Source organism: Pseudophryne corroboree, chromosome 5 (assembly GCF_028390025.1).
Source record: "Pseudophryne corroboree isolate aPseCor3 chromosome 5, aPseCor3.hap2, whole genome shotgun sequence".
Taxonomy (NCBI): Eukaryota; Metazoa; Chordata; class Amphibia; order Anura; family Myobatrachidae; genus Pseudophryne; species Pseudophryne corroboree.
The window spans coordinates 277,732,581-277,750,578 of record NC_086448.1 but is presented as its reverse complement, the minus strand read 5'-3'; the positions used below and the strand labels follow the sequence as shown (position 1 = coordinate 277,750,578).

Below are 17,998 nucleotides of genomic sequence, written 5' to 3'. Positions count from 1 at the left end.
CAGAAACTGCTACGAGGTGTGTAATCGCAATATTGCGAATACATCGTTCGCAATTTTAAGATGCTAAGATTCACTCCCAGTAGGCAGTGGCTTAGCATGAGCAAATCTGCTAAAATTCACTTGCGAGCGAACAACTCGGAATGACCCCCATTGTTCTCATCTCTAGAACTTTTTCCTTTGGGTGTTGAAAGCTATACTATAAAGAAGAAGGATACTTGTTAACTTGGCTGGCACATTTGGTACATAACTCTAATCTATTTTTAATTATGATACATCTTTTCTCTAACGTCCTAAGTGGATGCTGGGGACTCCGTCAGGACCATGGGGAATAGCGGCTCCGCAGGAGACAGGGCACAAAAAGTAAGCTTTTAGGATCACATGGTGTGTACTGGCTCCTCCCCCTATGACCCTCCTCCAAGCCTCAGTTAGGTTTTTGTGCCCGTCCGAGCAGGGTGCAATCTAGGTGGCTCTCCTAAAGAGCTGCTTAGAAAAAGTTTTTTAGGTTTTTTATTTTCAGTGAGTCCTGCTGGCAACAGGCTCACTGCATCGAGGGACTTAGGGGAGAGAATTTCAACTCACCTGCGTGCAGGATGGATTGGATTCTTAGGCTACTGGACACCATTAGCTCCAGAGGGAGTCGGAACACAGGTCTCACCCTGGGGTTCGTCCCGGAGCCGCGCCGCCGACCCCCCTTACAGATGCTGAAGATTGAAGGTCCGGAAACAGGCGGCAGAAGGCTCTTCAGTCTTCATGAAGGTAGCGCACAGCACTGCAGCTGTGCGCCATTGTTGTCACACACTTCACACCAGACGGTCACGGAGGGTGCAGGGCGCTGCTGGGGGCGCCCTGGGCAGCAATATATAATACCTTTTATGGCAAAAGAATACATCACATATAGCCATTAAGGCTATATGTATGTATTTAACCCATGCCAAATGTCTAAAACTCCGGGAGAAAAGCCCGCCGGAATAGGGGGCGGGGCTTATTCTCCTCAGCACACAGAGCCATTTTCCTGCTCAGCTCCGCTGTGAGGAAGGCTCCCAGGACTCTCCCCTGCACTGCACTACAGAAACAGGGTAAAACAGAGAGGGGGGGGCATATTTTGGCGATATTTTTATATATTTAAGCGGCTATAAGGAACAACACTTATATAGGGTTGTTCCCATATATATTATAGCGCTTGGGTGTGTGCTGGCAAACTCTCCCTCTGTCTCCCCAAAGGGCTAGTGGGGTCCTGTCTTCGATAAGAGCATTCCCTGTGTGTCTGCTGTGTGTCAGTACGTGTGTGTCGACATGTATGAGGACGATGTTGGCGTGGAGGCAGAGCAATTGCCGATAATGGTGATGTCACCCCCCAGGGAGTCGACACCGGAATGGATGGCTTTGTTTATGGAATTACGTGATAATGTCAGCACATTACAAAAATCAGTTGACGACATGAGACGGCCGGCAAACCAGTTAGTACCTGCCCAGGCGTCTCAGACACCGTCAGGGGCTGTAAAGCGCCCTTTACCTCAGTCGGTCGACACAGACCCAGACACAGACACTGAATCTAGTGTCGACGGTGATGAAACAAACGTATTTTCAAGTAGGGCCACACGTTATATGATCACGGCAATGAAGGAGGCTTTGCATATCTCTGATACTACAAGTACCACAAAAAGGGGTATTATGTGGGGGGTGAAAAAACTACCTGTAGGTTTTCCTGAATCAGAGGAATTAAATGATGTATGTGATGAAGCGTGGGTTAACCCAGATAGAAAAATGCTAATTTCAAAAAAGTTATTAGCATTATACCCTTTCCCGCCAGAGGTTAGGGCGCGCTGGGAAACACCCCCTAGGGTGGATAAGGCGCTCACACGCTTATCGAAACAAGTGGCGTTACCGTCTCCTGATACGGCCGCCCTCAAGGATCCAGCTGATAGGAGGCTGGAAACTACCCTGAAAAGTATATACACTCATACTGGTGTTATACTGCGACCAGCCATCGCCTCAGCCTGGATGTGCAGTGCTGGGGTCGTCTGGTTGGATTCCCTGACTGAAAATATTGATACCCTGGATAGGGACAGTATTTTATTGACTATAGAGCAATTAAAGGATGCTTTCCTTTATATGCGAGATGCGCAGAGAGATATTTGCACTCTGGCATCGAGAGTAAATGCGATGTCCATATCTGCCAGAAGGAGTTTATGGACGCGACAGTGGTCAGGTGATGCGGATTCCAAACGACATATGGAAGTATTGCCGTATAAAGGGGAGGAATTATTTGGCGTCGGTCTATCGGATCTGGTGGCTACGGCAACTGCCGGAAAATCCACTTTTTTACCTCAGACCCCCTCCCAACAGAAAAAGACACCGTCTTTTCAGCCGCAGTCCTTTCGTTCCTATAAGAACAAGCGGACAAAAGGACAGTCATATCTGCCTCGGGGCAGAGGAAGGGGTAAGAGAGGGCAGCAAGCAGCCCCTGCCCAGGAACAGAAGCCCTCCCAGGGTTTTGCAAAGCCCTCAGCATGACGCTGGGGCCTTACAAGCGGACTCGGGAACGGTGGGGGGTCGACTCAAGAATTTCAGCGCACAGTGGGCTTGCTCACAGGTGGACCCCTGGATTCTACAGGTAGTATCTCAGGGTTACAGGTTGGAATTCGAGAAGTCTGCCCCTCGCCGGTTCCTAAAGTCTGCTTTGCCAACGTCTCCCTCGGACAGGGCGACGGTATTGGAAGCCATTCACAAGCTGTTTGCTCAGCAGGTGATAGTCAAGGTACCCCTCCTACAACAGGGAAAGGGGTATTACTCCACGCTATTTGTGGTACCGAAGCCGGACGGCTCGGTAAGACCTATTCTAAATCTCAAATCTTTGAACCTGTACATACAAAAATTCAAGTTCAAGATGGAGTCACTCAGAGCAGTGATAGCGAATCTGGAAGAAGGGGACTTTATGGTGTCCCTGGACATAAAGGACGCTTACCTGCATGTCCCAATTTGCCCTTCACATCAAGGGTACCTCAGGTTCGTGGTGCAAAACTGTCATTATCAGTTTCAGACGCTGCCGTTTGGATTGTCCACGGCACCTCGGGTCTTTACCAAGGTAATGGCCGAAATGATGATCCTTCTACGAAGAAGAGGCGTATTAATTATCCCTTACTTGGACGATCTCCTGATAAGGGCAAGATCCAGAGAACAGCTGGAAGACGGAGTAGCACTAACCCAACTAGTGCTGCAACAACACGGGTGGATTCTGAATTTTCCAAAATCTCAGTTGACCCCGACGACACGTCTGCTGTTCCTGGGAATGATTCTGGACACGGTTCAGAAAAAGGTGTTTCTTCCGGAGGAGAAAGCCAGGGAGTTATCCGAACTTGTCAGGAACCTCCTAAAACCAGGGACAGTGTCTGTGCATCAATGCACAAGAGTCCTGGGAAAGATGGTGGCTTCTTACGAAGCGATTCCATTCGGCAGATTCCACGCACGAACTTTTCAATGGGATCTGCTGGACAAATGGTTCGGATCGCATCTACAGATGCATCAGCGGATAATCTTATCGCCACGGACAAGGGTGTCTCTTCTGTGGTGGTTGCAGAGTGCTCATCTGTTAGAGGGCCGCAGATTCGGCATACAGGACTGGGTCCTGGTGACCAAGGATGCCAGTCTGAGAGGCTGGGGAGCGGTCACACAAGGAAGAAACTTCCAGGGAGTATGGTCAAGCCTGGAGATGTCTCTTCACATAAATATACTGGAGCTAAGAGTGATTTACAATGCTCTAAGTCTGGCAAAACCCCTGCTTCAGGGTCAGCCGGTGTTGATCCAGTCGGACAACATCACGGCAGTCGCCCACGTAAACAGACAGGGCGGCACAAGAAGCAGGACAGCAATGGCAGAAGCTGCAAGGATTCTTCGCTGGGCGGAAGATCATGTGATAGCACTGTCAGCAGTATTCATTCCGGGAGTGGACAACTGGGAAGCAGACTTCCTCAGCAGACACGATCTACACCCGGGAGAGTGGGGACTTCATCCAGAAGTCTTCCACATGATTGTGAACCGTTGGGAAAAACCAATGGTGGATATGATGGCGTCCCGCCTCAACAAAAAACTGGACAGGTATTGCGCCAGGTCAAGAGATCCTCAGGCAATAGCTGTGGACGCTCTGGTAACACCGTGGGTGTTCCAGTCAGTGTATGTGTTCCCTCCTCTGCCTCTCATACCAAAAGTACTGAGAATTATACGTCAAAAGGGAGTAAGAACGATACTAGTGGCTCCGGATTGGCCAAGAAGAACTTGGTACCCGGAACTTCAAGAGATGCTCACGGAGGATCCGTGGCCTCTACCTCTAAGACGGGACCTGCTTCAGCAGGGACCGTGTCTATTCCAAGACTTACCGCAGCTGCGTTTGACGGCATGGCGGTTGAACGCCGAATTCTAAAGGAAAAAGGCATTCCGGAAGAGGTCATTCCTACACTGGTAAAGGCCAGGAAGGAGGTGACTGCACAACATTATCACCGCATTTGGAGGAAATATGTTGCGTGGTGTGAGGCCAGGAAGGCCCCCACGGAGGAATTTCAACTGGGTCGATTCCTACATTTCCTGCAAACAGGATTGTCTATGGGCCTCAAATTGGGGTCCATTAAGGTTCAAATTTCGGCCCTGTCGATTTTCTTCCAGAAAGAATTGGCTTCAGTTCCTGAAGTCCAGACTTTTGTAAAAGGAGTACTACATATACAGCCCCCGGTTGTGCCCCCAGTGGCACCGTGGGATCTTAATGTAGTCTTGGATTTTCTAAAATCCCATTGGTTTGAGCCGCTCAAATCGGTGGAGATGAAGTATCTTACATGGAAAGTAACCATGCTACTGGCCCTGGCTTCAGCCAGGAGAGTATCAGAATTGGCGGCTTTATCATATAAGAGCCCATATCTGATTTTCCATACGGACAGGGCAGAACTGCGGACGCGTCCTCATTTTCTGCCTAAGGTGGTGTCAGCGTTTCACCTGAACCAGCCTATTGTGGTGCCTGCGGCTACTAACGAGTTGGAGGATTCCAAGTTGTTGGACGTGGTCCGGGCATTGAAAATATATATTTCAAGAACGGCTGGAGTCAGAAAGTCTGACTCACTGCTTATATTGTATGCACCCAACAAGATGGGTGCTCCTGCTTCTAAGCAGACGATTGCTCGTTGGATTTGTAGCACAATTCAACTTGCACATTCTGTGGCAGGCTTGCCACAACCTAAATCTGTCAAGGCCCATTCCACAAGGAAAGTGGGCTCATCCTGGGCGGCTGCCCGGGGAGTCTCGGCATTACAACTCTGCCGAGCTGCTACTTGGTCAGGGGCAAACACGTTTGCAAAATTCTACAAATTTGATACCCTGGCTGAGGAGGACCTTGAGTTCTCTCATTCGGTGCTGCAGAGTCATCCGCACTCTCCCGCCCGTTTGGGAGCTTTGGTATAATCCCCATGGTCCTGACGGAGTCCCCAGCATCCACTTAGGACGTTAGAGAAAATAAGAATTTACTTACCGATAATTCTATTTCTCGTAGTCCGTAGTGGATGCTGGGCGCCCATCCCAAGTGCGGATTGTCTGCAATACTTGTACATAGTTATTGTTACAAAAAAATCGGGTTGTTATTTGTTGTGAGCCGTCTGTTCAGAGGCTCCTACGTTTGTCATACTGTTAACTGGGTTCAGATCACAAGTTATACGGTGTGGCTGGTATGAGTCTTACCCGGGGTTCAATATCCTTCCTTATTGTGTACGCTCGTCCGGGCACAGTACCTAACTGAGGCTTGGAGGAGGGTCATAGGGGGAGGAGCCAGTACACACCATGTGATCCTAAAAGCTTACTTTTTGTGCCCTGTCTCCTGCGGAGCCGCTATTCCCCATGGTCCTGACGGAGTCCCCAGCATCCACTACGGACTACGAGAAATAGAATTATCGGTAAGTAAATTCTTATTATAATATGCCCTAGTAAACTAAAGGTGTGTCTAAGCTACACGTGTATGTTGAAAAGATCACTCCAATAGGAATGCTTTAATAAAGAAATAATCTGTTTTCTCCATTCTGTTGCTAGATCACGGACACAAAGTTGGCTGTTAAACAAAAAGGCTTTGAAAAGCTCCCCTTCCCTACATTTTTTGCTGATGGAGATGAAGAGTTGCCGGAAGACCTTTACGATGAGGATATGTTCCAGTTCAATGAGCCCTCTGTCACGTACTCTTAGTTTTTCTGCCACCTTCATTCATAAAGACTTTGTCACCAGATCACTGTGCTTACAATAATAGAAGTATACTATGTTTCCAGAAGGGTTTCCCTTTATGCTGTGACAATTGTTATTTTGAAGGACAGTAACAACTTACCTTAAAGGTCCAAATATAATGATTTCCGCAATTAAATGTGCAGTATATTTGTATGGATCTTGTGGATCCCTAAAACCTTTTGACGACAAAGTGTGGAAGTTTTGATTTTTCAAGGTCCTTATGTAATAAAGGCTATTTGACATTGTTTTGTGTTACTCTTCATTAAACCATGCAAGCAGTTTTGCTATTAAACAGATGATGGTTTATTTACTAATCTGAACTAAAACTATATAATAATAATAATCAGTTGTTTGCTTTTCATGCACTAGACAAATACAAGTTGTTATAATTTAGTGCAGATTTATAATATTAATTAAGTTAGGCATATACTATACAATTATTTGGATGAAATGAAAATCTGGTAATAAACGATAGTAAATAACAATCAACCATCTGCTCCCAAAGACAGGAAAATGGTCAAAAACTGTCATTCAGACAAGTTGGTCAAACCCAAAAGTTAACCAATTTGTTGGAATGACAATTTTTGTCCGTTGTTCAATTGTCATTTTCTCTCATACATTACAAGATTTTCATTCCATCCAGCCAGATTGGACAGATGGTCTGCCATAATTGTATAGTGTATGACCAGCTTTAGTAAACCTCTGTTATGGGACAATAACCTGTATGTTTTGTTTCATTTTTATATTGTATACCATATTCAAGTTCACGCTAATGAGTCAATACCAATTAAAATAATTGTCTGTCTTTATGACAAAAACCTAACGATAAAGGCAATTTCTCTGACGTCCTAAGTTGATGCTGGGACTCCGTAAGGACCATGGGGAATAGCGGCTCCGCAGGAGACTGGGCACAACTAAAGAAAGCTTTAGGACTACCTGGTGTGCACTGGCTCCTCCCACTATGACCCTCCTCCAGACCTCAGTTAGAATCTTGTGCCCGGGTGAGCTGGATGCACACTAGGGGCTCTCCTGAGCTCCTAGAAAGAAAGTATATTTTAGGTTTTTTATTTTACAGTGAGATCTGCTGGCAACAGACTCACTGCAGCGAGGGACTAAGGGGAGAAGAAGCGAACCTACCTAACTGGTGGTAGTTTGGGCTTCTTAGGCTACTGGACACCATTAGCTCCAGAGGGATCGACCGCAGGACCCGACCTTGGTGTTCAGTCCCGGAGCCGCGCCGCCGGCCCCCTTACAGAGCCAGAAGCAAGAAGTGTTCCGAAAAAATCGGCGGCAGAAGACTTCTGTCTTCAACAAGGTAGCGCACAGCACTGCAGCTGTGCGCCATTGCTCCTCATGCACACCTCACACTCCGGTCACTGATGGGTGCAGGGCGCTGGGGGGGGGCGCCCTGAGGGCAATATAAGACACCTTGGCTGGCAAATCATCACAATATATAGTCCCAGGGCTATATATGTGATAAATTACCCCTGCCAGAATCCATGAAAAAAGCGGGAGAAAAGTCAGCCGAAAAAGGGGCGGGGCTATCTCCTTCAGCACACTGGCGCCATTTTTTCTTCACAGTGCAGCTGGAAGACAGCTCCCCAGGCTCTCCCCTGTAGTTTTCAGGCTCAAAGGGTTAAAAAGAGAGGGGGGGCACTAAATTTAGGCGCAATATATGTATACAAGCAGCTATTGGGGGAAAAATCACTCAGTTATAGTGTTAATCCCTGCATTATATAGCGCTCTGGTGTGTGCTGGCATACTCTCTCTCTGTCTCCCCAAAGGACTTTGTGGGGTCCTGTCCTCAGTCAGAGCATTCCCTGTGTGTGTGCGGTGTGTCGGTACGGCTGTGTCGACATGTTGTATGAGGAAGGTTACGTGGAGGCGGAGCAGAGGCCGATAAATGGGATGTCGCCCCCTGTGGGGCCGACACCAGAGTGAATGGACTTGTGGGGCCAACACCAGAGTGAATGGACTTGTGGAAGGTATTAACTGATAAGGTCAGCCCCTTACATAAAAGGCTGGATGACGTAACAGCTGTGGGACAGCCGGCTTCTCAGCCCGCGCCTGCCCAGGCGTCTCAAAGGCCATCAGGGGCTCAAAAAACGCCCGTTACCTCAGATGGCAGACACAGATGTCGACACGGAGTCTGACTCCAGTGTCGACGAGGTTGAGATATATACACAATCCACTAGGAACATCCGTTACATGATCTCGGCAATGAAACATGTGTTACACATTTCTGACATGAACCCAAGTACCACATAAAAGGGGTTTTATTTTTGGGGAGAAAAAGCAGCCAGTGTTTTGTTCCCCCATCAGATGAGTGAATGAAGTGTGTAAAGAAGCGTGGGTTCCCCCGATAAGAAACTGGTAATTTCTAAAAAGTTACTGATGGCGTACCCTTTCCCGCCAGAGGATAGGTCACGTTGGGAGATATCCCCTAGGGTGGATAAGGCGCTCACACGTTTGTCAAAAAAGGTGGCACTGCCGTCTTAGGATACGGCCACCTTGAAGGAGCCTGCTGATAAAAAGCAGGAGGCTATCCTGAAGTCTGTATATACACACTCAGGTTCTATACTGAGACCTGCAATTGCCTCAGCATAAATAGTGCTGCTGCAGCGTGGTCTGATACCCTGTCAGATAATAATAATACCCTAGACAGGGATAATATTTTGCTAACATAGAGCATATTAAAGACGTCGTCTTATATATGAAGGATGCACAGAGGGATATTTGCCGGCTGGCATACAGAATTAATGCAATGTCCATTCTGCCAGGAGGGTATTAGAGACCCGGCAGTGGACAGGTGATGCTGCCTTTAAAAGGCACATGGAGATTCTGCCTTATAAGGGTGAGGAATTGTTTGGGGATGGTCTCTGGGACCTCGTATCCACAGCAACAGCTGGGAAGAAAAAATTTTACCTCAGGTTTCCTCACAGCCTAAGAAAGCACCGTATTTTCAGGTACAGTCCTTTCGGCTTCAGAAAAGCAAGCGGGTCAAAGGCGCTTCCTTTCTGCACAGAGACAAGGGAAGAAGGAAAAAGCTGCACCAGACAGCCAGTTCCCAGGATCAAAAATCTTCCCCCGCTTCCTCTGAGTCCACCGCATGACGCTGGGGCTCCACAGGTGGAGACAGGTGCGGTGGGGGCGCCTCTCGGGAACTTCAGGGACCAGTGGGCTTGCCCACAGGTGGATCCCTAGGTTCTGCAAGTAGTATCACAGGGATACAGGCTGGAGTTCGAGGTGACTCCCCCTCGCCGTTACCTCACATCAGCCTTGCCTGCTGCCCTCGGAGAAAGGTAGTACTGGCGGCAATTCACAAGCTGTACTTCCAGTAGGTGAAATCAAGGTACCCCTCCTTCAAAAGGCCGGGGTTACTATTCCAAAATGTTGTGGTACCGAAACCAGACGGTTCGGTGAGACCCATTCTAAAATTGAAATCCTTGAACACTTATATACGAAGGTTCAAGTTCAAAATGGAATCGCTCAGGGCGATTATTGCAAGCCTGGAGAATTTCAGGGTATCACTGGACATCAAGGATGCTTACCTGCATGTCCCTATTTACCCTCTTCACGAGGAGTACCTCAAAATTGTGGTACAGGATTGTCATTACCAATTCCAGACGTTGCCGTTGGTCTGTCCCCGGCACCGAGGGTATTTACCAAGGTAATGGCCGGAATAATTATCCCGTACTTGGACGATCTCCTTATAACGGCGAGGTCCAGGGAGCAGTCGTTCGTTGGAATAGCACTATCTCGAGGAAGTGCTACAACAGCACGGCTGGATTCTGAATATTCCAAAGTCGCAGCTGGTTCCTACGACGCGTCTACTGTTCCTGGGTATGGTTCTGGACACAGAACAGGATAAAAAGGGTTTCTCCCGGAGGGGAAGTCCAGGGAGTTGTCGTCTCTAGACAGAGACCGCCTAATACAAATACAGGTGTCGGTGCATCAATGCACGCGAGCCCTGGGAAAGATGGTAGCTTCTTACGAAGAAATTCCATTCGCCAGGTCCCATGCAAGGATCCTCCAGTGGGATCTGTTGGACAAGTGGTCCGGGTCGCATCTTCAGATGCATCGGCGGATAACCCTGTCTCCAAGGGCCAGGGTGTCGCTGTTGTGGTGGCTGCAGAGTGCTCATCTTCTAGGGGGGCGCAGATTCGGCGTACAGGACTGGGTCCTGGTGACCACGGATGCCAGCCTTTGAGGCTGGGGGGCAGTCACACAGGGAAGAAACTTCCAAGGCCTATGAAAAAGTCAGGAGACTTCCCTACACATAAATATTCTGGAACTAAGGGCCATTTACAATGCCCTAAGTCAGGCTAGACCCCTGCTTCAACACCGGCCGGTGCTGATCCAGTCAGACAACATCACGGCGGTCGCTCATGTAAACCGACAGGGCGGCACAAGAAGCAGGATGGCGATGGCAGAAGCCACAAGGATTCTCCGATGGGCGGAGAATCATGTGTTAGCACTGTCAGCAGTGTTCATTCCCGGAGAGGACAACTGAGAAGCAGACTTTCTCAGCAGACACGACCTCCACCCGGGAGAGTGGGGACTTCATCCAGAAGTCTTCCAAATGATTGTACACCGTTGGGAAAGGCCACAGGTGGACATGATGGCGTCCCGCCTCAACGAAAAGCTAGAAAGATATTGCGCCAGGTGAGTGGACCCTCAGGCGATAGCTGTGGACGCTCTGGTAACACCGTGGGTGTACCAGTCGGTGTATGTGTTCCCTTCTCTGCCTCTCTTACCCAGGGTAATGAGAATAATAAGAAGGAGAGGAGTAAGAACTATACTCATTGTTCCGGATTGGCCAAGAGGAGCTTGGTACCCAGAACTCCAAGAAATGATCTCAGAGGACCCATGGCCTCTGCCGCTCAGACAGGACCTGCTGCAGCAGGGGGCCTGTCTGTTCCAAGACGTGCCGCGGCTGCGTTTGACGGCATGGCGGTTGAACGCCGGATCCTGAAGGAAAAGGGCATTCCGGAGGAAGTTATCCCTACGCTAATTAAAGCTAGGTAAGAAGTGAACGCAAACCATTATCGCCGCATATGGCGGAAATATGTTGCGTGCTGTGAGGCCAGGAAGGCCCCAAAGGAGGAATTTCAGCTGGGTCGATTTCTGCACTTCCTACAGTCAGAGGTGACTGTGGGCCTAAAATTGGGTTCCATTAAGGTCCAGATTTCGGCTCTGTCGATTTTCTTCCAAATTAGAACTGGCTTCACTGCCTGAAGTTCAGACTTTTGTTAAGGGAGTGCTGCATAGTCAGCCCCCGTTTGTGCCTCCAGTGGCACCGTGGGATCTCAACGTGGTGTTGGATTTCCTGAAGTCGCATTGGGTTGAGCCACTTAAATCCGTGGAGCTACAATACCTCACGTGGAAAGTGGTCATGCTGTGGGCCTTGGCGTCGGCCAGGCGTGTATCAGAATTGGCGGCTTTGTCATGCAAAAGCCCTTATCTGTATTTTATATGGATAAGGCGGAATTGAGGACTCGTTCCCAATTCCTTCCTAAGGTGGTATCAGTTTTTCATGTGAACCAACCTATTGTGGTGCCTGCGGCTACTTGGGACTTGGAGGATTCCAAGTTACTGGACGTAGTCAGGGCCCTGAAAAGTATATGTTTCCAGGACGGCTGGAGTCAGGAAAACTGACACGCTATTTATCCTGTATGCACCCAACAAGCTGGGTGCTCCTGCTTCTAAGCAGACTATTGCTCGCTGGATCTGTAGCACGATTCAACTTGCACATTCTGCGGCTGGACTGCCGCACCCTAAATCTGTAAAAGCCCATTCCACGAGGAAAGTGGGCTCTTCTTGGGCGGCTGCCCGAGGGGTCTCGGCTTTACAAATTTGCCGAGCTGTTACTTGGTCGGGTTCAAACATTTTTGCAAGAGTCTACAAGTTTGATACCCTGGCTGAGGAGGACCTAGAGTTTACTCATTCGGTGCTGCAGAGTCATCCGCACTCTCCCGCCCGTTTGGGAGCTTTGGTATAATCCCCATGGTCCTTACAGAGTCCCAGCATCCACTTAGGACGTCAGAGAAAATAAGATTTTACTCACCGGTAAATCTATTTCTCGTAGTCCGTAGTGGATGCTGGGCGCCCATCCCAAGTGCGGATTGTCTGCAATACTTGTATATAGTTATTGCCTAACTAAAGGGTTATTGTTGAGCCATCTGTTGAGAGGCTCAGTTATATTTCATACTGTTAACTGGGTATAGTATCACGAGTTATACGGTGTGATTGGTGTGGCTGGTATGAGTCTTACCCGGGATTCAAAATCCTTCCTTATTGTGTCAGCTCTTCCGGGCACAGTATACTTACTGAGGTCTGGAGGAGGGTCATAGTGGGAGGAGCCAGTGCACACCAGGTAGTCCTAAAGCTTTCTTTAGTTGTGCCCAGTCTCCTGCGGAGCCGCTATTCCCCATGGTCCTTACGGAGTCCCAGCATCCACTACGGACTACGAGAAATAGATTTACCGGTGAGTAAAATCTTATTATTACACAATAGATTTTAATTTAAAAACCATCATTTAAGCAAATTGTGTTACAATCTACCAGACAGAGAAGATAAATAAGACTGATTTCTGTTGAATTGGAGCATTTAAGCACACCTACTGAAATGTACTTTTTAGGAGGCAAAGTTATAACTATTAGTGAAAATAAACCTAATCTTACTTTAAGGTCACTTAGTACTGAGTTTGTTGGACATGGGTACGGTAAGAAAGTTGTGCGAGAGTGGACAAGACATCTTAATACCTTCCAACTGTACCTTTTTGGCAGGTACAGTACCTTTTTTTATGGTCTGTACCGATTTTTGGCTCTCCAAACCTCCATTGAAAGTATAGGAAAAGGGGCGTGGCTACGCCCCTTTACCCGTGGTCATATCACCTTTTTGTATTTGTACCGATTTTATGTGTAAAATGTTGGAGTATGCTTAAGCTGGGTACACACTAGGTGATGTCATCCGATCTGATATGTTATCCGGATCGGCACATTGTCTATTGTGTCCCACTACTGCGCGCTCCTGTGGGTCATCTGTCGGGTCGTCCTGTCCGGTGTGCTGCATGACCGGCAGGAGAATCTGGCAAATTAAGGGATGCAGGGGAATGCGGCCTTGAACGATACATTGTGTGGTCATGCGATATATCGATCGGTGTGTACAGGAAAGCCAATGTATCGTTACATCAGCCGACCAGTAGACCAGGTAAACACATTGTTTAGTGTGTAACTGGCTTTAGGCTAGTTCAATACCCATCCATTTGTACACCAGTCACATTAGACTTGTGCTAGTAAACTCCTTTGTCTTAGAAACCAGATATTGTTAAAAAAAAAAAAAAAAATGTGCAATTGAGTCTATAATCGGCAAGATTACAGCACTACAGTGCAGCATCTGGCCCCGAATATTTATAGGTAACATCATACATAAATAGACATACTGTTGTCTATTGACAAATGAAACCGATACAGTAACCAACTTATGTGAAAAACACCACTACCTGGAGTGCAGTCCTGCACAGCTTTGGCTAATCTAACAGATACAGGTTGATTATCCCTTATCCAAAATGCTTGGGACCAGAAGTATTTTGGATTACGGATTTTTCCGTATTTTGGAATAATTGCATAACATAATGAGATACAGTATCATGGTGATGGTACCTAAGTATAAACACAGAATGCATTTATGTTACATATACACCTTATACACAGCCTGAAGGTAATTTTAACCAATATTTTTTATAACTTTGTGCATTAAACAACGTGTGTGTACATTCACACAATTCATTTATGTTTCATATACCCCTTATATACACAGCCTGAAGGTTATTTATTACAATATTTTTAATAACTTTGTGTATTAAACAAAGTTTGTGTACATTGAGCCATCAGAAAACAAAGGTTTCACTATCTCACCCTCACTCAAAAAATACTGTATTTCGGAATATTTGGATATGGGATATTCAACCTGTAGTGTACAACATAAATAGAAATATACATTGTACCTTAAAAACAACAGAATATTGTTTAGTACAAGAATTTTATGCATAATTTTGACTGCATTTATGCAAAACAACTTTAAAGAAAACTTCATTATGGGCTTAATGTGGACACTGAAATTTTTAAGCCCAAAAATGAACCTATTCTCACTGAGGATGAGTTGCCAACACCATATAGGGGATGCAGTCAATTTGCAGTCTGTCGGGATCCCGGCGGTCAGGATTCCGCCGCCAGAATCCCGACAGCTGACAATTTGGATAGCCAGAATCCCGGCGAACAGGAACTATTCCCACTCGTGGGTGTCCACGACACCCATAGAGTGGGTATAGAACCCTGTGGTGAGTGCAATGAGCCCCACTGCCGACATGCTGCATCCCGGACGCCAGCAAATCATACTGTTCCCTCATATAGAAGTAACAACTTACTCTCGAAAAATTATCCATGAGAACAGTAATACAAGGCTTACATTGTATTTAACAATATTTCTCATGAACTGCAACATGTTTAGTCCCTTTAAAATGGTAACAGAAGATGTGTGTGTGTGTGTGTGTGTGTGTGTGTGTGTGTGTAGTATGTAGTATGTAGTATGTAATTCCCCCATGCTTTGTATTATCCAAGAATCCCAAGATTACAGCTTTGTATTTGCAGTGCATGAGCTGCATAAGTTATATGTGGAGCCAGATCACTTCTACCATATGCTATTATTTTGTTTATTACTGCTGCTTTGGGATGCAGAAATGTACTTCGTTAATTCATGTGTGTATTTAATTACCTTGACCCAGATTGAAGCAGAGGAATTTGTTTTATTTATTTTCCCTTAGCCCGTTTTCCAGAAATTAATGAACCTAACCTTATTCTACCTAACAGACAGCATATGTTTACAGCCACAAAAAAAGTGTTATGAGTAACTAACTATATAGCTTCATCACACACTGTACTCTGTCACGTCTGTTCAGCACTTGCTGTAGGAAATAATCGGTAGCGATGGTTGGTTTGGTTTGCCTAAGATCCTAATATACTGGATTTGGACAGGCTGTAGTGTAAGTTCCAATTCATTTTAACAAGCAATGAGTGATATAAAAATATATAATATAAAATTAAATATACAAGGGTGGTTCAGTAAGTAAGGTAACAAGACCTCTCGCGCATGTAATGCTCTCTATTTCATTCTACACTATGTATATAAAAATGATTGGACACTGACAGAAAATTGCAGAAAAACAAGATTTTGACATCAGTACTTTGTAGGTCCACCAGGTGCAGTGAATACTGCGGACACCCTTCTTGGCAAAATGTCCACAAGTTCCTGGACAACAGCAGGCGGTATGTTTTGCCATTCAGCCTTAAGTACAATGACCAACTGCGGCACTGAAGGAGGTCAGGTGGTCTAGAACGCAGTAGTCGCTCCAATTTGTCCCAGATGTTCTCGGTGGGGTTAAGATCTGGACTCTGAGCTGGCCATCTGGGTTACCAAATTTTCTGTATACCAGTCCAGCGTCGCCCTGGAAACATGACATCGCACAGCCTACGATGAGGCTCTTTTCACACTGTTAGCTCCTTATGGTAAGCCATTTCATTAGCAAATGATCTAGTCAGTTCTCCTCTACCCATTTTATACTTTCAGAGGCACATGTCTGCTGCGGGGCAGGTGGGGGATCCAATCACTTTTGTCTACATAGTGTAATTTCCTGCCAGTGTAGGTAGACCACTGCTTTCCTCATGGCCATAAGACTGAGCCTCATATAAGTCATACTGTCCCAACATCAGGTGTAAGGTCTGGCGGAAGATGGTCAAATATTGAGGTGCGTAGTGTGATCAGATTTCTGCTTCTTACGGGCACTTTTGCAGCTGAAATTCATGGCCAACTTGTCAAGGTGTACGATGAGAACGTCATGTTACGGAAACATGTTTGGGGTTGGGGAACCACCTTTGATAATTGCAAGACGTCTGACGTTCAAGATGAGCAGCGATCCAGTCGGCCAAGTATGTCCACCAAATTACATTATCACTGTACATCTCAACAAGTTGGTGATGAATTTCAGTTGCTAATGTGCCCTATAAATGCAGAAATGTGATCACACTACACACCTCAATGTGTGACCATGTTTCCGCCAGTCCTGCCATCTTACACCTGATGCTGGGACAGTATGACTTATATGAGGCTCAGTCTAATGGCGATGAGGGGAAGCAGTGGTTTGCCTGCTCTGGCAGAAAATTAGAATGAAATAAAGAACATTACACCTGGTCTTGTTACCATACTTAATTGAACCACCCTCATATATACTTTATTTCTCTTACGTCCTAGAGGATGCTGGGGACTCCGTAAGGATCATGGGGTATAGACGGGCTCCGCAGGAGATAGGGCACCTAAAAAGAACTTTTACTATGGGTGTGCACTGGCTCCTCCCTCTATGCCCCTCCTCCAGACCTCAGTTAGATCTTGTGCCCAGAGGAGAATGGGTGCACTGCAGAGAGCTCTCCAGAGTTTTCTGTTGAAAAAGAATTTTGTTAGGTTTTCTATTTTCAGGGAGTCCTGTTGGCAACAGGCTCCCTGCATCGTGGGATCGAGGAGAGAGAAGCAGAGCTAGCTTGTCAAGTTGGGCACTGCTTCTAAAGCTACTGGACACCATTAGCTCCAGAGGGAGTCGGAACACAGGTCTCACCTGGGGTTCGTCCCGGAGCCGCGACGCCGTCCTCCTCACAGATGCCGAAGATAGAAGCCCGATGAGAAGGCAGAAGACATCTTAGGCGGCAGAAGACATTGCTCCCAGTCACACACACAGAGCAGCACTGAAGGGTGCAGGGCGCAGGGGGGGCGCCCTGGGCAGCAATATTCCTCACTTTTGGGCAAATTCAGATAGATTAGGCTGCGGAGGCAGTAAATCTAAGATCCCCCGCCATTTTAATAGAAAAGTCACTGGGACCGAAGCCCGCCGTCGGGTGGGCAGGGCTTGATCCTCAGCACTAACCAGCGCCATTTTCTCCACAGAAGCTGCATGCATGAACGCTGGCTCCCTGGTCTCTCCCCTGCTGAACTTCACAGGCTGGAAAAAAGAGGAGGGGGGCACATTAGCGACGCAGTGAGTGGGTATTGGTATATTATATATAAAAAAGCGCTATCTGGTCATATTTTTTCCAGTGTTTTTAAGCACTGGTGTGTGCTGGCATACTCTCTCTCTGTCTCTCCTAAGGGCCTGGTTGGGGTTTTGTCCCCTTATAGGTTAATCCCTGTGTGTGGGGGGGGGTGTCGGTACGTGTGGGTCGACATGTGTGAGGCGGAAGGCTTCTCCAAGGAGGAGGTGGAGCAAATGAGTGGTGTGTCCCCGTCGGTTGTACCGACTCCGGATTGGATGGACATGTGGCATATGTTGAATGCAAGTGTGGCATCTTTACATAAAAGGCTTGATAAGGCTGAATTAGGGGGGACATCAGGGGGTCAATCCTCGGATTGAACCGACTCACAGGGCCCGTCGGGGTCTCAAAAGCGTCCCTTAACACAAGACACTACTACCGACACGGATTCTGACTCCAGTGTCAACTACGACGGAGTAAAATTGCACCCTAGGGTGACCAAAACCATTCAGTGTATGATTGTGGCAATAAGGGATGTGTTACATATTGAGGATGAACCCTCGGTCCCCGACAAAAGGGTACACATGTTTAAGGGAAAAAAACAGATTATTAATTTTCCCGCATCTCATGAATTTAATGATTTCTTTTGAAAAGTTTGGGAGACTTCGGAAAAGAGA

The 17,998-nt window shown here is 47.0% G+C and overlaps 1 protein-coding gene across 1 annotated transcript in view; it reads left to right on the top strand.

Annotated features, from left to right (window-relative positions):
* Positions 1 to 6,491, top strand: part of MRPL3 (mitochondrial ribosomal protein L3) — a 227,919-nt gene extending 221,428 nt beyond the window's left edge. The window contains exon 10 of the mRNA XM_063922364.1: positions 6,061 to 6,491. Within this exon, the coding sequence (XP_063778434.1) occupies positions 6,061 to 6,210 (150 nt within the window). The 3' untranslated portion in view covers positions 6,211 to 6,491. The remainder of the gene's footprint in view (positions 1 to 6,060) is intronic.
* Positions 6,492 to 17,998: the final 11,507 nt, after the last annotated feature.